A 26,384-nucleotide genomic window follows, 5' to 3' on the forward strand; every position below is an offset into this window, starting at 1 on the left:
GTTTCCTTATGCTGTTTTCTTGTGATGTTTAATTTACTGCTTTTTCTCAGTAGTCCTCATTCTTGGATCAGAGCCATCTGGGGAGCTTTATAAAATCTGGATGCCTAGGCCATAACCCACACCAGTTAAATCAGAATTTTGGTGTTAGGATTGGACATTGCTATTTTTGAAACCTTTCAGGTGATTCCAGTCTCACTGCTCACAAAGTTAGAGTTTATCTTAGAATTGGGACCCTGTTGTCATTCCAGCGTGTACTTTGGAAGTAAGAGTATTTTTGATACTTCTTAAAAGAATTGGGACTACTTCTCTCTTAAGACCTAACCGTGCATTAGTAGTTGGACCTGTGAATTTGTAAAATGTAATTGGGGTGTTCATGGGGAGTGAGGAAGGACCTCACTTTTAAAGGAAGGACATGTTTAAATAAGGCGAATGTGATTGAGTTCACTTAGTAATTGAGTAACACGCAATTTTGTAGGCCACGGTCTTTCTGAACCAGTAAATCAGGAAATCCTTACGTTGGAGTTTGTTGTTACAGGATTTAGTGTCATTATGCTTTTTCTTTAAATAATGTTTATTAGGGGGATCTCTGGGTGGCTCAGCGGTTTAGCGCCTGCTTTTGGCCCAGGGTGCGATCCCGGAGTCCCAGGATCGAGTCCCACGTCAGGCTCCCGGCATGGAACCTGCTTCTCCCTCCTCCTGTGTCTCTCTCTCTCTCTGTGTCTATTATAAATAAATAAATAAATCTTAAAAAAAAATGTTTATTAGGCCTTTAAGGAAAAGGCTTAAAAGTTGTTTATTGAAATACAGTTCGAGTTGTAAGTAGTCATTTTTCTTAAATCTTTAAGTTCAGTTATAAATCTTATAAATTCAGTAATATATCTAGGAACAAGTATATTTTATTTTTATTAGTGTTTAATTTGTAATGAAAATTTATTTTTAAAAATTTCTTAAAAATATTTTATTTATGAGACACACACACACACACACACACACACACACACACAGAGGCAGAGACACAGGCAGAGGGAGAAGCAGGCCTCATGTAGAGAGCCCGATGCAGGACTGGATCCCTGGATCCCAGGATCACACCCTGGGCCAAAGGCAGGCGCCAAACTGCTGAGCCACCAGGCGTCCTGAGAATTTAATCTTAAGGTATTTAACACCAAGTTAATTGTCTTAAATTTCCTTGAGCATTTCTACACCATAGTATTTTAGTATATGTGCTGCTGAAGTGAGCGCCACACTATACTACAAATACATGATTATTTCAGCTACCTCAAGATTGCAAACTTTGTCAAATCTAAGTGTAGTCTTTCTAAATTTAATACTTGTAAGTATATTTTAAATTTATTGTAATTATTTTTTATTCTTCTAAATATTAAAAATAGTCATTACAAAACCTGTTACTGTATCAGAATAACTGATTTGCACAAAGGTATCAATACATTTTTCTTTTCATCTCATTTGTCCATCTCTTTCAGTTATGGATTAACTCTCCAAATCAAGGGGCTTAGGGCAGGGAGCAGTATCATTGTGAGCTTCCTGCTGGATTAAGGAATCAGGTTATGGTATACACCAAGACTTAGAATTTGGGTGTACTGTTAGATAGACTCTACTTGAGGGTTATAGCAAGGCTACTTATGTACCTTTTTAAAACAAAAAACAACTTTGTACTGGATAATTGTATTGCGACTGACTCCACTGTTTTATTTACCTCGTGGGATCCTGACACAGCTAATCTCTTTCCTGTCTGGATTCTGGATTTCCTTTGTGGTTGACTGTGGAGATGTATCATTCTATAGGCCTTTCATTGATAATTTGGGAACACTTAATGATCAAGGCAGTCTGATGACAAGTTACAGTCTAGCAATGCAGTGGTATAGAAATTAAAACTTGGGTTTTTGTGCCAAGTATCTGGGCTATAATCCTGACTTGTGCTGCTTCTAGATGTTCTGATCTTTACCTGAGTTTCTTGATCTGTGTAACAAAGATAATAGTAGTTGTATCAAAGGGTTGTTGTCAATGCGGGGCTGGGGAGTGGGGTGGGGAATGGCTTACAGTACCTGGCACACAGTAATAATCAGCACTTAAAAGTAACAAAATGTTGGTAGAATGAAGAGTCCTAATTGCGTAGACTTTCCCTTCACTTAATTTGTATTTGTAGGGTCTAAATGAGAAAACAGAATGGTCTCTGTGAGCTTTTATGTCTGAGTATGATACCTGGTATTTACCCATTTACGGATGAACACAACATGGGATGGGGAACTAATGGTACCCTATGGCTGGGTGCTGAATAATGGTGGTGGTGGTCTATCTAGGAGTCACTCAGCCTTGACTGTGCTACTTTATTTAAGCTCTCCGTCCACCGTGGGGCTTGAACTGAGTATCCTGGATCAAGAGTATGCTTTATTTTTTATTTTTATTTTTTAATTAATTAATTATTTATTTATTTTTAAGAGTATGCTTTAATGACTGAACCTGTCAGGCACCCCAACCATGCTGTTTTGAAAAGACGATAGTTACTAAGTACTTTGCTTTCCGAGGTTCACCTAATCATAACAGCCATTTGGATCTATGGGACAGAAGTCAAATCACTTTTTTCCTTTCACATTGTTTAAATCCTTAATTGATTTCTGCTGTTCTGTTGGTGTCTGAGAAAGATTGTTCTAATCTCCATCTGTGATGATAGTTAGCTTTTCCCCCCCAGTTCTTTTTTTTTTTTGTTAGTAGGTACATTCAAATTGATAATTGTTATCCTATTGAATTGACTTTTTTTTTTTTTTAAATGAAGACTTTTTTAGAGCAGCTTTCGGTTCACAGCAAAATTGAGCAGAGGATAGAGATTTCCTATCTCCCCCTGTCCCTTGTAAGTGCACAGCCTCTCTCATTATCTCATCCCCCAGAATGGTACGTTTGCTGTGGTTGATGAACCTATATTGACCCAACATAATCACCCAAGTCCATAGTTTATGTTAGGGTCCTCTTATATTTACAGTGGGTACTCTTGGTATTGTGTGTTTTGTGGTTTTAGACAAATGACACACATCTAATACAGTATTGTACAGAATAATTTTATTGCCCTAAAAATCCTTTGTGCTCTGCCTAATTATGCTTCCCACTCTCTTTCCTAATCACTGATATTTTTACAGTTTCCATCGTTTTTGCCTTTTCCAGAATTTGACCCTTTTTAAAAAAATTAGGAAATGTTCTTTCTCTCGTAATAGCTTTTTGCCTCAGTCTGACTTGGCCTTCGTACAGCCAGCCCTGTTTTCTCTCTCAGTGATGGCAGAGTTTGTCTTTTTCTGTCCTTCTACTTTTATTAAAGCAAACATTTTCTGTGTTCTCATTTTCTAAGTATGTCTCCTGTAAACAACATATAGTTTTATTATTCAGCCTTCTATTTAGAGTCTTTATTTAAACTATTTATAATTTAATTTAATTACTTAAATTGTGTAAAGTCTATCAGAAATCTTTTATATATGTTCCCATCTCTTTATTTCTTCTCTGTTTTGGATATTATACCATTTGTTCTTTATTGCTTTTTAGCTATATATCCTTTTATTTTTATTTTAGTGGTTATCTTAGAGGTTAAAATATGTTGACCATGTATGTTACTTTACCATTTCCTAAATAAATAAAACCTGTTGTCACCCTCCTGTTCCTTGGGCTATTATCATATTTTACTTTTACATATGTTAAAATTTTTCCTGACATTACTGCTATTTTTTTTTTTTTTTTTTACTGCCGTTGGTTTAAAGTTAATTCTCATTTGCTTACCCACCGTCTGCCTTGTCTGGTATCTTCAGCTCCTTCCTGTCTTCCCATGTGTCTTATCTGTGATTATTTTTCTTCAGTCTGCACAACTTTGTTAATTCTTTTAATGAAGGTTTGTTGGCAATGACTTCGGTTTTCCTTTTTCTTTTTTTGGTTTAAAAACATTTTTGTTTTGTCTTTATATTTAAACATTGTTTTAAAGGTGAAATTTGGTTGGTGCTTTTTTGTTCCTTTCAGCGCATTAATATTGAAAAATTGGCAGTTTTATTATTTCTCCTTTCAAAATAATGCTTTTTTTTTTTTTTTTTCTGGCTGCTGCTTAAGATTTTCATTTTGTCTTTGATTTTCAGCAGTTTTAACTGTGATGTACTGTAGTAGTTACCTATTGCTGCATGACAGGTTACCCCAAACTTAGTGGGTAGAAACAATGCAGCTTTATTATTATCTCAAAGTTACTGTAAATCAGAAGTCCAGGCGCAGCTGAACTGAGTTGTTTCAGTCTCTAGGCCAAATCTGGGGGTTTCACCTGAAGACTTGACTGTAGAAGAGTCCGCAAGCTCACCTAATTTTTATTTTTAAAGTTTGAGAGAGAGAGAGAGAGAGAGACAGCACAAGTGGGGGGGAGGAGGGTAGAAAGAGAAGCAGACTTCTTTCTGAGCAGGGAGCTCGATGTGGGAGTTGATCCCAGGACCCTGAGATTATGACCTTAGCCGAAGGCAGACGCCCTCGCCTGGTTTTTTGGCTGGATTCAGTTCTCAGGGTTGTTGGACTTAGGAGTCTCAGTTCCTAGTTGTCTGTGGGCTGCGCTTTGTCTGTTCCTTGCCGCTTGTCCAGTTCAACAAGGCAGCTTGCATCATCAAAAGGTGAAAGCTGACTAGGAAGTAATTGTCTGCTGGTAAGACAGAAGTCAGTCTTTTTTTTTTTTTTTTTTAAAGATTAAAAAAAAATTTATTCATGAGAGACACAGAGAGAGAGGGGGAGAGAGGCAGAGACACAGGCAGAAGGAGAAGCAGGCTCCATGCAGGGAGCCTGACGTGGGACTAGATCCCGTGTCTCCAGGATCACGCCCCGGGCTGAACTTGGCACTAAACCCGCTGGGTCACCGGGGCTGCCCCGTATCTATTTTTTTAGGTAGGCTTTAGCATGGAGCCCAACATGGGGCTTGAATTCCTAGAGAGATCTATATTTTATAGCCAGGTTGCTAGCTTCCCAAATCTTGACAGAGCTTCCTCTGTTTTATAGCCCAGTTGCCTGCTTTTGGGTTGCTGAGGAGATCTCTTTGCTCTTTAGTTGAGCCCTGGGCTTTCTATTCTTGGCCTTCAGAGGGCCTCTGGAGTGCACTTGAAATGGACTGGGTCTTCCCCAGCTGCTCTGCATCCTCCCATCCAAGTACTAACCAGGCCCGACCCTGCTTAGCTTCCGAGATCAGGCGCGTTCAGGGTGGTATGGCCATAGACAGCTGCTCTGTATCCTGTTTTTGGCCCTGTGCAGTTGGTGAAGGTCTGTGGGAAGAATTGGGGTGGTGTAGACTCTGACTGGGCCCTCAGGATTTGCATCAGGCATCAGACATGCCAGCCCACGGGTAGACTATGAAGTTTAATAAAAGTTTGACAGATTTTTTCCTTATTCTCATCGGTGGTCAGTTTTTCCTCCTCCTCTGCTAGGGATGAAAGCAACTGTGAATCTTTCTCTGGTCACAGAAGGGCTTACCAGTTTCTGGGGTGTAGTTGATGTAGACTTGTTTTCTCAGCTCTGTGATGGGATTAAAAATTATTTTTAAGCTAGACCAACCTGTTCTCATTGTTAAAGTGAAGGCAGTAGTTTAACAGATTATCTCCTTTTAATAGTTGAAATAAATGACTGCTTTCAGCTTTACAAAATTATGTGGAACATGTAACTCTGCAGTCCCGTGTGGGTACACTTAATTGTCTTTCCTGGCATATAGTGTTCATTGAAAGAATTTATGTGGCTTAATGCTTAGTATATTTTCTGTTGAGAACCAATCACCAGCAGGTTGGTTATTAAATGATTTTTTTCTGTGCTCTTTGATTTTTTAAAATCTCTCTGGGACATGTGCTTTATATGTAGGTCAGAGTAATGTTCTACACTGCAATGGCTGTGAGATACATGGAAGTTGTACACCCTCTCCCCTTTTTTTAAGTTCCACCATTTCATTAGGAGGGTATGAATTGTATGTGCAGTATTCAGAATTTGGCAGGGACTTTGACTTTGCTTATTATTTGTAATGGGATAGATGAGTGAGATTTAGATGTGAGACCTTAGCTGCTTAGAAAAAATTCTTTGTTTATTTTAATCAGTCTGCATATATATATTTAGTTTTAAAAACTTCTAGGGGCCATTTTGGCTCTAAACCTCTTCAGATACTCCTTGATTATTTTGTTACTTGCCATGTTAATTAGGATGCACTATAGTCAGGTGCAAGGATCCAGTGATGCTGGAGAGTTGTGAACTAGACATCCAGGGTTCTTATTTTTAGCTTTGCCGTTTATTAGCTCTTTAGTTCTGGGCAGGTTATTTAATGCCTGTACCTGTGTTTTCTCATCTGTAAAATGCAGATGAATAGTTTGGGGGATATAGTAAGTCAGTGTTCTTAGAAGTTCTTAGAACAGTATCAGGTAGTAAGCACTGTGTATGTGTTAGGTATTATCATTTTTTTTTTTTTAAGGTATTATCATTAATGTAGTGAAGAGTTAAATTAGTCAAAACCTTACAATACTTAGAAGTATAACTTGTACATTGTAAGGGTGCAGTATTACCTATTCTTTTTGCAAACGTGCAGTCTGAAGTCTTAGAATCTTGTCCAAGGTCCTATAACTAGTTAGGTAGGGCTAACTGGACTGCTAAGCCACATTGCCTGGATGGCAATGGATCAGGTGACTCCACTGCCCCCTTCCTCTAGTCTCTGTTAAACTATCATTGATGTATTTCGGGCTGGATTCTACATTGAGAAACTTTTGCTGGAGAAAGACCTTGTGATAGAACCTTAATTTAAAGCCTTAAATTTTGACTGTATTAGGGCAGCCCTGGTGGTGCAGTGGTTTAGTGCCGCCTGCAGCCCGGGGTATGATCCTGGGGACCCTGGATTGAGTCCCACGTCGGGCTCCCTGTGTGGAGCCTGCTTCTCCCTCTGCCTGTGCCTCTGCCCCCCTCTCTCTCCGTGTCTCTATGTATAAATAAATAAATCTTAAAAAATTTTTTTTTGACTGTAGTAAATTTGTCTACATATGTATGTAAATGTTTGAGGATGTTGGTAGTGGTCTTTATGTGGGGATGTAACTGAAGAGTGATGTAAAGAAGAGGCTCTGACTTGACAAATGGTTGGAACTAGAACAGACCTGGCTGCTGTCCGCACCATCTGTAGTCATGTACAGAAGGTGACCGAGGGCATTACACTGGGCTTCCAGTACGAGATGAGGTCTGTGTATGCTTGCTTCCCCATCAGTGCTGTTATTCTGGAGAATAGTTCTCCTGTTGAAATCTGAAATTTCTTGGGTGAAAAACATATCCACAGGGTTTGGGTGAGGCCAGGGGTTGCTTGTTCTGTATCTCAATCCTGGGAAGATGAAATGACACTGAACTTGTATCAAATTCAGCTGCTTCAATTCAGCAAGTCACAACCGATTAAAACAAGGTATCAGAAAATTTTGGGATAGCATTTATGTTCCTGAAAAAGGAACAGTTCAGCAGGCTGATGAATAAGATTTATGTTCTCCAGCTACAGAAACAGCAAGATGCCAGATGATTTTTCAGTTATTTGTGATATTTTAAAGATGCAATAAAAACTGTACTGATTTGGAGCTTTTTCTTAAACCAGTAATCCTTTCCAACTGTCTGGCAATTAAACCATTCAGAAGTAAAGAAACCTAAGAAACCGAAAACCCTCACCCAGTAATTATATGCTTAAGACTTTTTTTATGGCTGTCAATAATGCATCTTTTCTGAATTGCCTTTTTACATCTCTTACCTGCTTTTTTACTACTGTCTTATTCTGTAAGAATTTTTTACATTTCTTTAGGTTGTTCTTTAGTCGGCCATGTGTTCTAGGTTCCTGTCCCAGCTTGCAGGCTGCTTTTTAGTTTTGTTGGGAGCTTTTTTTTTATTTATTTATTTATTTATTTATTTATTTATTTATTTATTTATGATAGTCACAGAGAGAGAGAGAGAGAGAGAGAGAGAGGCAGAGACACAGGCAGAGGAAGAAGCAGGCTCCACGCACCGGGAGCCTGACGTGGGATTCGATCCCGGGTCTCCAGGATCGCGCCCTGGGCCAAAGGCAGGCGCCAAACCGCTGCGCCACCCAGGGATCCCGGGAGCTTTTTTTTTTTAACAAAGGTTTAAGGTTTTTTCTTTGGTTATATTTTTTAATCTCCATTTTGTCTTTAAAGTTGTCCTTAAAGCCCTTTTGCACTCAAAGATAAGTATTATAAAGGCAGTATTATGTATCTATTATTATTTTTCCCAGTCCATTTGTAGTTTCTTTGTAATGTCTTCATGTTCCTTTGAGCACATGGTTGGTGTGAGGTACGAATCTTGCCTTTTCCAAATTGTCAGTTTGCAAGTACCATTTGAATCTTCTTTCTCTATAGGGATAGTGATCATCATCACGTACTACATTCTTGCTGACTTTTGTCTCCATTCCTGTAACATTCTTTACTACTTTAGTGATTAGGTTTTATAATAAATTTCTTACTAAAATGCTTTATCAAATTACCTTTGCTCAGGATTTTAGCTCAAAAAGAAGGTGGTCCTTAAATACACAGTGTTAAACTTTTAGCCAATTAGAAAGGAGTTGATTCTGAACTATATACCTTGAATGAATTAGCTGTGCAACTATAGATGCTTTCTGGCTCTTTATTCATTTGGGGGAATAATATTTTTATTCTGAATGATATAATCGTATTTCCTTAAGAATTATTTCATATATTTCAGGACTCCGACTGAGAATCTGCATCAAGTGCAGGGTTTTTTGACTCTTTGTAAGCTCTTATTTTGTTTGTATTCAGTTTTATGAATTTATTTTAAAGACATAGCTGATATGAATAGGTTTTATTCCGATAGGTCATTTATTTACTTATTTGTTTATTTTTAAAGATTTTATTTATTCATGAGAGACAGAGAGAGAGAGAGAGAGAGAGAGAGGCAGAGACACAGGCAGAGGGAGAAGCAGGCTCCATGCAGGGAGCCCGACGGTGGGACTCAATTCCGGGTCTCCAGGATCACCTCCTGGGCCAAAGACAATGCGAAACTCCTGAGCCACCTGGGCTGCTCCGGATTGGTGATTTAGAATATGGCAGACTGGTTGATGAAATGATAAACTAAGGGGCTCCTGGGTGGCTCAGTTGGTTAAGCATCTGCCTTCGGGCAGAGTCCTGGGATAGAGCCCCAGGTGAGTCATCTGTGTCGGGCTCTCTGTTCAGCAGGGAGCTTGCTTCTCACTCTCCCTTTGCCTATTTGTGCATGTTCTCTCTCTCTCTCTCAAATAAAATCTTAAAAAAAAAAAAAAAGGATAGACTAAGTCTGGCTAAAAGATGTTTTGCATTAGTACTGAAAGCTTTGATCTTTGCTATGTTCATGTGGCTAAAATTGTTACTTGACGTGTACTTTGCGACTTGATATATTCTGTAGGGGGTAGCATATTTAAAATTCATTTAAAAATTTAAGTGTCCTGTCTCTTCTCTTTATTTTAAAGATTTTAGTTATTTATTTGACAGAGCGAGCACAAGCAGGGGGAGTGGCAGGCAGAGGGAGAAGGAGAAGCAGGCTTCTCATTGAGTGAGGAGCCTGATGGGGGCTCCATCCCAGGACCCTGGGATCATGACCTGAGCCAGAGGCAGACATTTCACCAACTGAGCCACCCAGGCACCCCGTCTCTTCTGTTTCAATATAGTGAAATATTAAAACAACAACAACAGGTTTGACTTTTTGGGGAATATTTGTCTCTTCATTAAGTTCCATGTAGGATCCAGACTTTAATTAGTCTTCACATAGGTTTATTTTAATTATGTTCTGCTTAGAAAATTCAGTTTCTTTCAGATGTTACAAAAGAATAATCTCAAGTTTAGTGGTTTCTTTTCAGAAGTCAGCCTACTTACGGGTAGCCCTTGAGTATTTTTTGCATTTTGTATTTTATTCCTTTCAGATGATCTTACTCCCTGTTGTGATGCTTAGTCAGAACTGCCTATCTAGAATATCAGAATCTTAGATTTTCTTCTTCTGAGTAATTTGGAAAAGCTTTTATAATCTAAAATAGGATTCGTTGTTTTGCTAAGGGAAGAAGAAAATGATATTAATAGATTACATAAAAATACTAAGGATATGTGCTCATTTGGTATTGGCTTAGGCATTAATAGCATTTTCTAGGTAAGCCTCATGAGATGGCTGATGGATGACTTTGCTTCAGATTTTCAGATTGGTGGACAGTGCTTTAAAATTTGTGTGATTGTGTGGTACATGATCATAGAATTTTATGGGATACATTTTTTACTTAGAAGCAGTCGCCTAAATAATAAAGATATATAATGATGTCTTTTAAGTCTGTAGGTGGAACTGATAGAGTGATTTAATGGTATCATTAAGGACTTAATCTTTCTGTCTTTTTGATTGAGCCAAGATTGACATTTTGACCCCCCCCCCCCCCCCCCAAAACGCTTAGTTTTATGGTTGCCATCATATTCTAGAAATGATGGGAGGGAAGGGTTCTTTTATTAGGGAGGAGAATTTTTCAGGAATGTTCCCCTGCTCCAGGAGATTCTTCTCTGTTTCATTGGCCAGGACTACATCACGTGGCCATCTAGTTATGAAGGAGTCTAGAGAAGTGAGGTGGTGTGAAGTAGGGGAGATAGTGGCTGTAGGGGAAGCTATAAAACTAGTTATCTTTCCTGAATTACAATCAGTGCTTTTGAATGAAGGGTCTTTGTGCCAATACTAAATCATTTCTCTCCTTAAGTCCTTTTGTATAAACTGAGAGTTAAGCTGTTTTCCCTTCTCATATCTTTAGTGATATTTTTATTGTGCCATTGACTACTAAATTTGAATTTATTTATAAAGCTTAGAAAAGAGGTCAAGAACTTCTGTGGCATCAGAGGCTGAGGGGAATTACTTAAGACACTAGTTTTAAATTTTGTATCAAACACCATGCTCTCTGTCACTTCTTGTTTCATTGTACTGTGTACTCTAGGAGTTGTGATCTGTGGTAGTTTATGTGTTTTCCGTTGTAAGGTTTCTAGATGGAGTTTCATTGAGGGAAAGCTAAAAGTCAGATAGGTATGTTTTTTTTTTTTTTTTTTTAAAGATTTTATTTATTTATTCATGAGAGACACACACACAGAGAGGCAGAGGGAGAAGCGGGCTCCATGCAGGGAACCTGACTTGGGACTCAATCCCAGGACTCCAGGATCGCGCCCTGGGCCGAAGGGAGGCGCTAAACTGCTGAGCCACCCTGGGGTCCCCCAGATAGGTATGTATTAAAGATACTAAACATTTGTTCTAGATCCTGATTAGATTATAGGATCCCAAACTTTACAGAAAAACCTACTTTCTCCCATAACCTTCCAGTTAGACACATTATCTAGACCCTACTACTACTTTGTACAGCTGCTACCCTAGTCTTGAAGAACCTCATACTCACAGTAGTATTTGGTGATAGAGTAATATAATGATCCTAGGATTGTGGCTGATAAACTTTCAGAGACTGACTGTGGCTTACAAAGAATAAGATGGTAGAGAGATTGGCTATGTGGTGTTGGAAAGGACTTAGTTCTGGCCTGATTCCTGAGGACGTTGTATAACTGCCTTACTGAAGTTGTTGGTAGAGACCCTTACCAGTCTGTGTAGGACTCAAAAATACTGAAGGAACATTTTTTATCATTAATTTGGTCAATATGGTACTAATTTTTAACAATAATATAAGAATTGGCTGCTTAACAGACCGAGCTTCCCAAATGCCCCTTGTTTTTGTTTAAGATTTTCTTTTAAAGCAATCTCTATACCCAGTGTTGGAGCTCAAATTCATAACTACTTTCTGTTCATTATTTTTGTTCCCTATATTGGGAGTAGAACCACATTACTTTCAGAAATGCCTTGTTTTATACAAGATTAGGTTAACACCCTTTCCCCCCTTCCATCTTTTATGGTTGTGCTAGAATCCCCAGAAATGCAGTGAATCTGTAATTATCTTTATGGGATTATAGCTGCTGCATGGAATCCATGTTCCTACAACACCTGGACTTTGCCTAACTACACCTGCCTATGTTGAAGCCTGTTATTTTAGTAATCGGTTTTATTGCTTCTTTAAGACAGGCAGCAAATAGAATCTATAAAGTTCCCTTTGTAGATCATTTAAGAGAGAAAGTAAGACCATGTCTAGCACTGGGAAGCACTCTATTTAAAAATTTCTGTCTGAACCCTTTCTATCTAGAGAAGTCGTTTTTAGCTATGTCTGGTATAGCTTGTTTTCAGGAACAAGTCTTCACTGAGGAGACAGGCTTGGTTGTGTATCTCAAAACTTAAAGCCATTAAATGTTATCTATCCATCTACCTGAATAGTAGAAATCTTAAAACTGAGTGATTTTCTGCCTTATAGAAGCCATGTTGCCATTGCCCAAAGTAATTTTCTCTTTCTTAAGCCTTTTAGATAACATTATTTAGGTCGATCAATGTGAGTCCTTCAGTGGGGGTTTTGTTTTCAGATTTGCATTCCTGACAAGTTCTTGGATCTGTAATTTTCTTGGCCCTGTTGGAATTACCTTCTAGTTCCTCCTATCTTTCTCTTCCCTCTGATGATGAGCTAATTATCTACAACAGTTTTTGGACTTTTACATGCGGACACTTTGAAGCACACAGTGCTAATTAGTATTAAAAAAAAAAAAACACTTTGATATCTTCCTGAGCTTTGATAGAGCCGTGGGCTTTCGGTCAGGGTAGGAAACAAAAGTTAGGTTGAAAAGTTGAAGATATTTTATTTAGCCTCTTCTGTCACTAGAACTTATGAACAAAAACTTAAACGTCCTATTTATTTGAAACAGAGAGAGCAGGGGGAAGGGAAAGGGGGAGAAAATCTCAAGGTGACTCTGAGCTGAGCAGAGTCCTATGGGGCGGGGGGTGCTCATTCGAACTCTGAGATCACCTGAGCCAAAACCAAGAGTCAGACAGTCAGCTGACTGAGCCACCTGGGTACCCCATAACTTTATATTGAATCCAGGCTTATTTTATATTTGAATTGACGTATAAGAACCAAAAGTGTGATCTTGAACTATGTTTCAAACTTTCTTTGGAGCAGCTCTTTCTCAGGGAGCTTAAAAGTGTATGGGGCATTGCTGGTGTCACGGCACAGGGAATACTCTTGGCATTGCTGGAAAGGAGCCAGCGGTACCATATGTCCTGCACATGCAGACAGTCTTGCACAGTGATGTTTTTTGTCTCAAATGTTGGTAGCATCATGATTGAGAGACCTTAATGCAGCATTAAAGTTTATGACATACATTCAAATCAGGTTAACATTAGGCATCTTTATGAGTTAAACTTACACAGTGTGTTGGGACACCTGGGTGGCTCAGCGGTTTAGCGCCTGCCTTCAGCCCAGGGTGTGATCCCGGGATCCCAGGACTCCAGGATCACACCCTAGGGGCTTGATCGAAGGCAGGGGCTAAACCGCTGAGTCATCCAGGCATCCCTACTTTTGGGATCTTAAAAAGAAAGATGTTTTAGAACATTTATATGCAAACATTTTTTGGAAAAGAGAGCTTTTTATTACTTTCACATACAGGTAATTCAACAGTAGACACTTAACCCAGTTTGGTGGCCAGTTGTTTAGCCCTTTACCTTTTCCAGCTTGGCAATACAAGCCTCTGATTTTGGATCTAGGACATTGCCTCCCCAGTCATGGCAGATCTCATTAAATCGGTCATTGTTATTGGTCCTGATAGCTTCTACCAGCTTAGCCAGAGCTCCTTTGTCTTCTGAGTTAACCTATATGATGGTAACAGTGGAGCAGATCTTCTTGTGGACGCTATGCCCCAGCCTGGCCTTCCCCTTGATAATGCAGTAGAGACCCCCCTCTCCCCACCAAATCTTACGACACAGGACTGGAAAGAAGACCGCTTGCTCCGTGTGATCCATATCATGTGTAATCACTACCAGCAGAACCTTCTTGTTTTCCACCAAGGTGGTGACTGTTAACCCCAGCTCAGAAGACAGCCTCACAGTGGGACATCCCCTTTGCTGGCAGCTTTCTTCTCAGACTGGGCCAACAATCTCTGCTTCTTCTCTTGCTTTGTCTCTGATCTGTATTTGTGGGCCAGCTTAAGCATTTGAGTAGGTGTTAGGTGGTTCAAGGCCGGGGAGAACTGGTTAATTGCAGGAGGCACTTGTAGGCATTTATAGAGAATAGCCTTTTGCTGCTGCAGCCAGATGTAGTGGGCCTTGTGCATGTACAAACTTTTTATAGGAACTTGTGCTTTTGGTTTTCTTGAGTTCATACCTAGGAGTAGAGTACCTGGATAATATGGTAGGTATATGTGTTGTTATTAAAGAAGCTGCCCAAAAAAAAAAAAAAAAAAGAAGCTGCCCAAATATGTTTTTCTTTTTTTTTTTTTTATTCACTTTTTAAAGATTTTATTTATTTGCGGGAGTGCATGTGCACACAAGCGCACAGCTGGAGGGGGCAGAGGGAGAGGATGAGAAGCAGATTCCCCAGAGCCCGACTTGATCCCAGTCCCCTTAGATCATGACCTGAGAAAGTCAGATGCTTTAACCGACTGAGCCACCCAGGGGGCCCTGCATTTATTTTGTATAGAATTGACCCCTGGGCCATAAGTTTTTGTTTCTTCATTTTCTTCTGGGATATCCTTTTGCTCTGTACAACTTCTTCTTCTGGCTTAGGAACCATCAGGTCTTTTGCAGTAAGGATCTCTCATTGTGCCAGGGAGAGCTCACGTGGGTGAATCTGAGCACAAGCCCTATAAGTTCTACACCACATCTTGGGGGTTTTGTTCACCTGGATCTGCTCAGTGACCAGAGAATCTGTATCTAGACTCTTCACTTCAGCATTACCCTCTGCATTTTTAATCACGTGCAGTAAAAATTCAGCACTCTTTTGGGGTCACTGATCGTTGTCCAACTGCATTGTTTGGCCTCAGCATACCTACCATCTCCACTATTAGAGGTAGGGAATGGCAGACATGGCTTCTGATAAGCGACAGCCTGCAGATACATGATGGCTTTTCAGATATGTATACCCTTGATGGTCTGGGCTATCAAGGTGTTTGATGTGTATTTTTATTTTTAAAAAAATTTATTCATGATAGACACAGAGATGCAAAGACATATGCAGAGGGAGAAGCAGGCTGCCTCTGGGGAACTCAATCTGGGACTTTATCTCAGGACTCTGGGATCACGACCTGAGCCAAAAGCAGGTTGGCTCAACTGCCAACAGTTGATGTTGGAGCATCAAGATGTTGAGCAGTTGATGCTCAACTACTGGGCCACCCAGGTGTCCCATCTGTGATCTGTCTTGAGAAAAATTTTTGTTCGTGGTTTGATGTATGGATCAAAGTTAATTAAAAGTTTTTTTGACAATTGGATATCCAGTTCCAGCTCTGTTTTTTTTTTTTGAAAAGATTATTTTTTGTCCTTTGTGGATTTGTCAGAAATTCATTATCCTTGTTATATAATGATTCCTGAGGTCCAGTACTATTTTCATACCTCAACTTTGTATTTTTTTAAAGGTGCTTTGTAGGCCACTTGCATTTGAATATGAATTCTAGAATAAAATTGTCAGTTTCTGCAAAAAACCCTGCTTGGATTTTGATTGGGATGGCTTTGAACCTAAAGATTAGTTTGCTGTTTATTTAGATTTTCTTTAAATTATCTCAGCAGTGATTTGTAGTTTTCACTGTACATATTTTTACATGTTTTGTCAGACTTATTCGTGTTTAATATTTTTTGATACTATTGTGAATAATATTTTTAAAACTTGCTCTCCAATTTAGGTCTTGTCCAATAAACATGTGGCTCCTGATCATCTGTTGCAAATCTGCCAACGCATTGGTCCCATGTTGGATAAAGAAATTCCACCCAGTATTTCAAGAGTCACTTCTTTACTTGGTGCAGGAAGGCAGTCTTTGCTACGTACAGCAAAAGGTACCTTAATTTGAAGAAGTGTTCTGCTTTGTAGCTTAATAATAATTATAATTGTGAAGTAATGTAAGCATTGTGAAAGAAAGGCGATATGTAACTATAAACCATGATGTGGACTATAAAATTCTCTGCATTTAGCATAGACATTGAATTTTACTACATAAGTGTTTAATGGGTCCTTCTGCATTAAAAAAAAATGATAAAGGTATAGATGTTAAGCAAAAAAGCTTGGATTTATTCTGAGATGTGTTTGAGGTTTTATCGATGTGAGTTCTTAATTTTCCATTTTGTAGCTCACTTATAACTTCATTGAATGTAATTGTATGTGTCTAATAAACTCTTTAAATGATAGAAGTATTTTATTTGGTATTTAGATTCTGAAAGCCCTTTGTAATAAGGGGAAGTGATTTTCTAAATTTGGTAGCAGTTTGAAATCAAGCACCAAAAATGTACAATTGCATGGTTCTCTTTCATCAATTTAATTTTTTTGCAAAGTTATGTGGTAGCAAAATGTTTGGAATTGCTGTTCTTTTTCTGTTAGCTTGGTATAAATCACTTAGATTAAGTATATGTATGTGATATGATCTATGTATACAACGTGGCTTAACTGCTAATGGGCAAGAATGTTGGCTCTTCTGATCCTGAGTATACGTCAAGTTCATCCCCTGTGATTATCTTTACGATCTGTCGCTGAGGTGGTGCTGCCTCGTAGATGCGCCACCAGCTGTAAAGCTTGACTGAGAAAGAACAACCCTCCTTCTTGGTTCTGTGCCAGACTGGTTTGTGAGCTTTAGTTATTTCTTAGTGCTCTGTGGCCCTGCCACATGGTGGCTTGGGTCAGGAAACTGTTCTTATTCTCCCTTCTCTGTGTCCCTATTCACCTTGTAATTATCCTATTTTAGGTTGTTATGTAGTAGTTGCCTGTGTGGCCTGTTTCCTCTGTTTTTCTTACTTGTGTCAAGCTCTGTGTCGTTTTGTGATGAGCACTGCTTTAGAACTGGCAGACCTTAGAAGAGACTTGAGCCAGCTGCCCTAGCGTAGGGGCCCATATTTCTGTTTTGTACTGGTGTCAAGAGAGGATGCCTTGTAACTGCTCTTTGGTCATGATAGTGGTAATGAATCCATTCATGTAAAAAGTAATATGCGTGTTAGGTTGGGGCACCCGAGGCTCAGTAGAGGTTTATATGATGCCTTCCTTCCCTTCTTTCATTTGCGAAGAAGCTAATTTCTGGCACAACATAATCTGTGTTCTGCTGCTATCTCCTATAGAGGGGGCAGATGTTTCTTCCTAGTGTATTTGCTGATAGGTCAAAGAGGGACGGGACGCTAGAATTAGAATTAGTGTTCACACTCACAGATCCTACGTATGTGCTCAGGGTATAAAGGCTTATCCGTGATCCTAAAACAAGAGGAAAGCCACTTAATTTTGTCAGTATTTCCTAAGGAGATTAAAGTCATGGTAATATTGGCCAAAATTAATTTTAAAACTCCGTTAACATTTTAAGGATTTTCATAGAAGTCAAATAAAATATTTCTTAAAAAATTTCCATTTTGGGAAAGTTGGATCCGTTGTGATTAAGCTCTCTTACCATTCATATTGTGTGGTGTAATTCTGCATTGACAAATAAAAACTTACTCGGCATTGACTAGGACTTGGGAGTCAAAAGATCTGGTTTTATGGTCCATCCGGACTTGGTCATTGGCAGTGGGTCTCTTGAAAGGTCCCAGAACCTTTGAGCCTCAGTTACCTCACTTGTGCGTTGGCGATCACACCTACCTCACAGGGTTGTTGTGAGGATTCAATGAGATGATGTACGTGGAAAGCACTTTGTACATTGTAAAGTGCTATACTCATGTTAGCTGTTGTTGTTGTATCTGAGATGTCGTAATTTTTTTTCCCCTTCAGAAATAGTCTAATAAACCTCTAGGGCTTTTCTGTTAAAGTATATTAGTTGGTAAAACTTTGAATAAACAGTTTGTTACAATATACGTAAGTATTCTATAAAATCTTTCTTGGGGTTAACTTTCAAGATTTTATGTGTATCTAAAATTCGTTTTAAAGACTGCAGGCACACAGTTTGGAAGGGCTCTGCCTTTGCTGCTCTTCACAGAGGAAGACCTCCAGAAATGCCGGTGAATTACGGTTCCCCACCCAGTCTTGGTGAGTGAGCGTGGCTTGGCAGGTGACCGAAACTATGTTTTTAATTTCTTGACCCACTTTGTAATGGTTGTGTTAAAATTTAAAAGGAAATACTGCTAGTGTTGTTTCAGTAGTAATAAGTGTCAATTTCCAGATTTATTGTTTTCCTAAAGTTATTACTAAACGTAATAAAAATTAATGAAATTTAACCTTACCGTAATAAGAGGCCCATAGTGGTGATTATACTAGAACAGAGTTGGGGAGAAAACTTGTGTCCTTAGGATTTCTTGAACATAGATTCTATGACCCTCTAGAAATTGTGGAGTTTTTCTTCGTTTTTCACACATTGACTCTTCCTTAACCATTTTCATTGTTTTTATTTCCTAGTGGAGATACATCGAGGAAAACAACTCACAGGGTGTTCCACTTTTAGCACAGCATTTCCAGGAACTATGTATCAGCATATAAAAATGCACAGAAGGATTCTCGGACATCTATCTGCGGTTTACTGTGTAGCATTTGATAGGACAGGACATAGAATCTTTACTGTGAGTTAACGTTTTAAACTAAATTTGGTATCATTTGGAGCACTGCAGTGTGTGTTAGAATCATTTAGGAGATCTCATAAAACATGTATTCTGTGGTTCCCATTCTTGGAGTTTCTGACTTCATAGATCTGGTGTGGGGCCCGTGAATTTGCATTTTTATTAAGTGGCCCAAGACATTCAGATGCAGATAGCCAGGTCTTGTGTGGTGTTTGTGAGACATTGACCTAGAGCAAAGGTTTGTGGGCATGAGCATCAAGGATCTTAAAAATATACACACCTAATACTTGCCTTCTAGCCCATTCTAGACTTCTTGATGAGGATAGTTTCTAGTATGTCTAGTAACCAAAGCTTCCATAAAAATCCAAATCCCTATAGGTGATTCATATTCATATTGATTACTCATTGATTCAGGGAAATTAATTATTTGAATAGTGGAAGATTATAATTATTATAAAACCCTGTAATATTTGTAATCTAACATTTTAATGTTTTAAGGGAAAATTACCATGGGTCAGAAGTTTAATAAATTTCCTTTTTCAGGTGTGAGATTCAGAGCAGGTACTCACAAATTTGCCGAGTTAGATGGGTGCTGACTGGTGCTACAGATTTGAGGCTGTGTTTGGTTATTTAAAATGAGAGTGCTAGTCCTATTATTTTTTTAGTTTTTGAGATTACCACTTAACTCAGTCGGTGAACCATAGATCTGTCCTAATGCATATCAAATTATTTAGCTTGATGTGAGCTAAACTGACATTTAACCATTGTTAATTGAAATAAGTGAGTCATAAACTTTCAGTTGGACTCATTACTTGGTGGGGAATTTTGGGAAAACAGTATTTTATAATGTCTGAGCCACAGAAATGAAAATTTCATAGTATCTTTTTTTAAAAAATATTTTATTTATTTATTCATGATAGTCACACACAGAGAGAGGCAGAGACATAGGCAGATGGAGAAGCAGGCTCCATGCAGGCAGCCTGATGTGGGATTCGATCCCGGGTCTCCAGGATCGTGCCCTGGGCCAAAGGCAGGTGCTAAACCACTGCGCCACCCAGGGTTCCCTCATAGTATCATTATATAGATGTTATTTGATTTGAAGAAAAAAAGCTATTGTTCCATAAGTGTTCTGACCATAAGAGTCCTAGTTTACAGTGTATTGTACAGTTGGAAAGAGAAGAGGAGTTATAGTTCCTTCATTTGAGTGACACATGAAATAGTATTTTTAAAAATGCTAGGAAAAACTTGCTGTGTTAACATTTGTTTTTGGGTGTATTTTTTCTCAGGGTTCAGATGATTGTTTGGTGAAGATTTGGTCAACACACAATGGCCGCCTATTATCCACACTAAGAGGTCATTCTGCAGAAATTTCAGATATGGCAGTAAACTATGAGAATACAATGATTGCTGCAGGGAGCTGTGATAAGATAATTAGAGTGTGGTGCTTGAGAACTTGTGCCCCAGTTGCTGTGCTCCAAGGACACACGGGGTCAATCACATCTTTACAGGTAAACTAGCCTTAGTGTGCGCATTTGTGTATGATCTCCTTTTCCTTTAAAACTTTCTCCTAAAAAAAAAAGTAAAAAAAAACCAAAAAACTCTTTCTCATTAGAGATGAGAAATAATAAAATGCTTAGAAATTGTGTGATCTGTTTTAACCAAGAGAAGATGTAATTAATTATACCTCCATGAATCTTGGAAGAGTGAGGTAATGTTGTCCAGTGCAGTTAGGGCTTTACATGAAGACATGATGGATGACTTACTGCCTCCATTAGGCTTATAGTTGAGCCCCAGATAGTGTCAGTTATGAACAGGATAGGTTAATGATTTTTCTACCTTGTTTTAAAGTGAATTTCACTAAGTTGGTTAAATTTGCTGTTGAAGTACATTTAAAGAATCTTTTCACTTTATTATGGAGGATAATTTTGGACATACACAGAGTAGAAAAGTATAATGAACCCTTAGGTGCCCATCAACCTGTGGCCAGTTTTTTGCTCCAACCTCTTTGCTTTGTACCTAAAGCAAATTCTAGATTTCATATCATTTCTTTTGTAAGTATTTCAGTATATCTTTCTAAAAGATAAGATTTCTTTTTTTATTTTTTAAGATTTTATTTATTTGAGAGAAAGAGTTTGCTCGTGCATGCGTGAGCAGGGGGAGGAGCAGAAGGAGAGGGAAGCAGACTCTCTACTGAACAGGTAGCCTGATGCTGGGCTGGATCCCAAGCCCCTGAGATCATGACCTGAGCCGAAGGCAGACGCTTAACTTGACTGAACGACCCAGGCGCCCCAAAGATTTCTTTTTAAAAACCACAACCAAAATGTTACCATCATACTTATCTTTTTTTCATGTTCAAATTTCCAGTTGTCTCTCGTAAATAGCATTATTTTGTTTGAGGGGCCAGAGAAAACTTACACTTTACAATCGGTTACTAAAAGAAGCTTAAAGCAAATTGTGTTCCCTTGCCCAATTTTCTAAAAAAAGCTCCTTACGAGTTTTTTGTTAAAAGAATTGGGTGGTTTGTGTGTGGTGTTCCCATAGTTTGGATGTCACCGTTTGCATCCTTGTAGAGTGGATCACCACATTCCTCTGTGTTTCCCGTAACTTAGTTGTTGGATCCAGAGCAGCAGTTGTGCTTAATGTGTATGTGAATCACTTGGAGGCCTTGTTTAAAATACAGATTGGTAGGCCCCACCACCAAAGATTCTGAAATGTCATAGGTAGGGCCCAAGAATTTGCATTTATAATAATTTTCCAGGTGCTGCTGCTACTCCAGGGACTGCACTTTCAGGATCATTGATCTAAAGGCTTGATCACCTTGAGACGTATTGTCTTCTCGGCTTGAAACGTCTGGTTGTTTCTCTGTAGCAGTAACCGATGATTCTGTCTTAGAGCCATTGGTTCATCTAGAACTGAAAATGGTGCTATTTGGTCAATTTTTAAAAAATTAACAGTTTGTTAGGAGATACTGATTTGTAAGGCCTTTTAAGACACCTTGCTGCCTCTGATTTGAATTTGGATAAAACTGTGGGGGCGGTTCCACTTTCAGGTGCTGATTGACCCAGGCAGGCTTCTATGTTAAGTGGTCTCTAGATTTGGTGGGAAGTTCTGTGACGAGAAACTTTTTGGGTCCATTTTGTTGAAGAGCAAAAGCAACATAGTTTTGAATGAAAACACCATAATTGGGATGGTGTTTTATTTTGAAATTTTAAGTAAGATTTTGGTATGCCTGTTTATTTTTAGGCGAGGAGTTTTCTTAAAAGTTTTCATAGTTTGAACTTTAATTCGAATCCTACTTGTGTGTACCACAGTTGACATTGTGTTATTTAATACGAATTTCTAGGCCAGTTTATTTTGTAGCAGAGGAGAAAACTTCTGACTTTGTGCTGGTGTCTGTCTTAAAACCGTTATGGAATCCCTCAGTGTGAAAGTGGAGCTCTAGTCTTTCCTGAAACCCATTCCTTTGGTAATGGGGCCCACCCAGTTGTACTTATTGAAAATATCTGAAAAGTCTCTTTGGGTAGTAGTAAGTTTTTAATAACATCAGAAAGTTAATCTGTGCCTGCCAATGATTATCAAAGTTCAAAGTCAAACAAGTACACAATTTTAGTTACTAATCTTTTTTATGTTCTTTGACCTGTTACTGGCATATAGAAACCATTTTTAATTTTAGTAAAGATTTTTCTTCCAGTTTCTATGAAGATACATAAGTAATACTGTTTACAGAAAAATTAGACAGTAGTTAATAGCAAGTAAGAAAATAAGCCTCCGTGATCCTACCATTTAGGAATAGTCACTGTGAATATTTTTGTTTATACCTTTTTAAGGGGTAGCATTATACAGTGTCATTTGATATAATTTACATTCTCAAAAATGTTAGTATTATTACCACTGGAGGTAGAACCTTTTGTTTGAAAGAATAGCAATTGAAGATTCCATAGGAAGGAAAGATACTGTATAGCTGGCTTGGACTAGCTTTCCTTTTTAAAAACAACTCGAAAGCTGAACAAAGGTGAAAAAACACCTGAGGTACATATTCCAGAGGAGGTGGCCAAAAAGCTTAGTGGAATTTTTGACACACTTGTAGGGGTAGAGAGGGTATATCTTGGAAATACCTACACATAAATTCAACTAATAGAGTAGAACAGAAAAATTTGCAGTAGAGAATTAACTGGAAGTTAGTACAAAGGAAATTCTGGAGTTGAAATACAAAGCTGAATTTTAGAATTGAGTGGATGATTTTAACAGCAGATTAGAGATGACTAAAGACATTGGAGATATAATGAACTGGAAGTGAGGTCAGAAGAAAATAAATTAATTGAAAGCACAGCGGGAAGAGGTTGGACTCTCAGGCTCCTGCTGAAAAGATACTGCATGTCTGTACATACATATGTGCCACATGTGTGATTGTGTTTCCTGAACAAGAGGAGAGAATGAAGCAGAGATGTACTTGAAGTGGTAACAGCTGAGAGTTTTGCAAAATGTGCTAGAGAAATAGAGCCACCGATTGCAGAAACACTGAGGACCCTGAGCAGAATGAAGACGAATACAGAAGACTGCAGCTGTTGAATATCACCCTACAGAGGAATCTTAAAGTAACCAGAAAAAAAAAAAAAAATAAAGAAGCAATAAGACAGATGATTAGCTTCTCAGTAGGACAGTGGAAGTTGATAGACAAATATTCCTTCTAAAGTACTATAGGGCACCTGGCTGGCTCAGTCAGTAGAGCATGCAACTTATTCTTGGGGTTGTGTGTTCAAGCCCCACATTGGGCATAGAGCTTACTTGATAAATATATTAAAAAACTAAAAATAAGGGATCCCTGGGTCGTGCAACGGTTTGGCGCCTGCCTTTGGCCCAGGGCACGATCCTGGAAACCCGGGATCAAATCCCACATAGGGCTCCCGGTGCATGGAGCCTGCTTCTCCCTCTGCCTGTGTCTCTGCCTCTCTCTCTCTCTGTAACTATCGTAAATAAATAAAAATTAAAAAAAAAAAAACTAAAAATAATCTTATATTTGGGGTTAAACAAAGTGCTAATAGAAAATGACTGTCAAGAATTCTGAACCTATTGAAAATATCAAAGTGCTTTAAACGTATTTTCAGACAAATTCCTAGCAATAGAACAGCCCCAAGGGGGAGTTCTAAATAGTATTCTTAAAGCTGAGATGGAAATTTGATCCCAGGCTTGGAGATACAAGAAAGGATGAAGAGTTACAGACAAAAAAGTAGGTGGGCAAATGATAAAAAGCATCGATTGTATACAAGTATATAATAGCTACGGGCTTAAAAATACATAGAGAAACTAACAAATAATAGTAACGAAAGCTTGTATATCAGAAGGTGGTAACTTTAGTATTTTAACATCTTTGCATTGTTTGAGAAGTGAAGTAGACTTTTATTTATTTTTTTATTTAAAAAAAAATTTAAAAAAATTTATTTATGATAGTCACACACACACACACACAGAGAGAGGCAGAGACATAGGCAGAGGGAGAAGCAGGCTCCATGCACCGGGAGCCCGACGTGGGATTCGATCCTGGGTCTCCAGGATCGTGCCCTGGGCCAAAGGCAGGCGCCAAACCGCTGCGCCACCCAGGGATCCCTGAAGTAGACTTTTAATAAGATGAAGATGCATTTTGTAATCTCCAAATTAACAACTAAGGGAATAACTACCAAAGCTAATAGGAAAATACAGAAAAATTAAAAAAAAAAAAAAAAGGCAAGAGAAGGGTGGGAAGTCCTAGGATGCTACGAGGCTGTTATTAGATAACAGTATGTTTATGAACACTGTATTTCTAAGTGTGTTAGGTGGTTCCAGTGAGAGAGATTTGTGTTAGGTGGTTCCAGTGAGAGAGATTTCAGACGACTAAGAAATGAAACCCCACCTTCACTGTAAGGCTATAGGGAGGCTGGAAGTAAAGGATGGAAGGCTTTTGCAAACATTAATCATAAGAAGACTGGTGTTGCATGCTAATACTAGATAATAGGGCCTCAAGGCAATTAACATTTTTAGAGGCAAAGCTGGACAATTTATAATAAAAGGTTTCATGAGACAGAAGAGTTCTAAATTCAAGAGTGTGGCATCAGTTTACATAAAGCAATAATAGAGTTTATGGGGAAAAATGGGTCTCCATAATCACAGTGAAAGATGAACATACCTCTGTCTCCATAATTGAAAGAAGAATCTAAGCTCTTAAGAAATCTAGATTTGAACTACATCAATAATTTGACCTGGATGCCGGATTGAAATGTTGCATATAATATCTGCATTTTATTTCTTTATGACTATAAGTGGGGTGTTTATTATATAACCACTGTCCCATTCTGATCCTTAAAGCAAGTTCTCAACAAACTTTAAAAGATTGAAATAATCCTAAGTATATATTTTCTGACAGTAGTGCAGTTAAGCCAGAGACTACAAACAGCCAGATTTAATAGGAAAATAATCCTCAAATTGATCATTATACTTTTAAATAAGCAATGTATCATAGGAGAAATCACAACAAAAATTTGAGAATACTTGAACTGATTAATAATGAAAATATTGGGTATTATATACTGTGGGATGTAGAGTTTGGTTGGCAGCCACCAGGATGGCACTCAGTGATTCTTGCCCCCTGGACTCACGTCCCCATATTGAATAGGGTTGACCTGTCTTATTCTCTTGACTCATTCATCTTGAGAGAAACCAGCTGTCATGCTGATAGGACCATCAAACAGTCCTATGGACTGTTTCATGGCATTCATAGCAATTAACTGAAGTTTCCTGCCATTTTTGGAAGTAGGTCCTCCATCCCCCAGGTAAGCCCAGGCTGACATCTACTGCATCCTCATAAGATCCTGAACCAGAACCAACCTAAACTCCTGAATTCTTGACCTTTAGTGACTGGGGTATGAATATGTATTATTTCTACTAGCTACATTTTGGGGTAATATGTTACATGGCATTAGATTACCAAAGGGTGTAAATTAGATTACCCTGGGTGGCTTAGTGGTTGAGCATCTGCCTTTGGCTCAGGGTGTGATCCTAGGGACCCGGGATCGAGTCCCACATCAGACTCCCTACATGAAGCCTGCTTCTCACTTTGCCTGTGTCTCTGCCTCTCTCTCTGTCTCTCATGAATAAATAAAATCTAAAAAAAATTAAAAATAAATTAAAAAAAGATTACCAAAGTGCATGTATATTCCTCAGGAAGTTAGAAAAAAACAGGAAACTGTAGAGGATGAGGACCTTAGGAAGATATACAGAAATGAAGGCTTGAAAAAGTAAGCATAACAGTAGAGAGGATTAGCAAAGCCAAAATTTCTTTGAAAGAATAAAATGTTGGTTTAAGACAGATTGATCAAGGAAGAAAAAAATGTCAAAAATAACCATTATCAGCTTTGAAAAAGGGGCATTTCTATAGACCCTTTAGATATAAAAAGGATATTTTATTTATTTCTTTAAAAATTTTTTTGATGTCATCTCTACCCTCTGTGTGGGGCTCAAACTTGTGACCATGAGCCTGAGAGTTGCTTGCTCTTCTGACTGAACCAACCATTGGCAGGCCGGGTGGCTCAGCGGTTTAGCACCGCCTTTGGCCCAGGTCCTGATCCTGGAGCCCCGGGATCGAGTCCCACATTGGGCTCCCTGCCTGGACCCTGCTTCTCCCTCTGCCTGTACCTTTGCCTCTCTCTCTCTGTGTCTCTCATGAATGAATGAATGAATGAATGAATGAATGAATAAATGAGATTTTTTTTAACATTTTTTTTAACTTTTTATTTTTA

General features: G+C 38.6%; 1 protein-coding gene across 1 annotated transcript in view; it reads left to right on the forward strand.

The window, feature by feature from the left end:
* Nucleotides 1–26,384, forward strand: part of BRWD1 (bromodomain and WD repeat domain containing 1) — a 124,477-nt gene that overhangs the window by 3,198 nt on the left and 94,895 nt on the right. Inside the window, exons 5-8 of the mRNA XM_041735251.1 lie at nucleotides 15,783–15,933; nucleotides 17,993–18,091; nucleotides 18,458–18,618; nucleotides 19,902–20,123. Coding sequence (XP_041591185.1) covers nucleotides 15,783–15,933; nucleotides 17,993–18,091; nucleotides 18,458–18,618; nucleotides 19,902–20,123 — 633 coding nt within the window. The remainder of the gene's footprint in view (nucleotides 1–15,782; nucleotides 15,934–17,992; nucleotides 18,092–18,457; nucleotides 18,619–19,901; nucleotides 20,124–26,384) is intronic.

Source organism: Vulpes lagopus, chromosome 20, assembly GCF_018345385.1.
Source record: "Vulpes lagopus strain Blue_001 chromosome 20, ASM1834538v1, whole genome shotgun sequence".
In the NCBI taxonomy this organism is placed as follows: Eukaryota; Metazoa; Chordata; class Mammalia; order Carnivora; family Canidae; genus Vulpes; species Vulpes lagopus.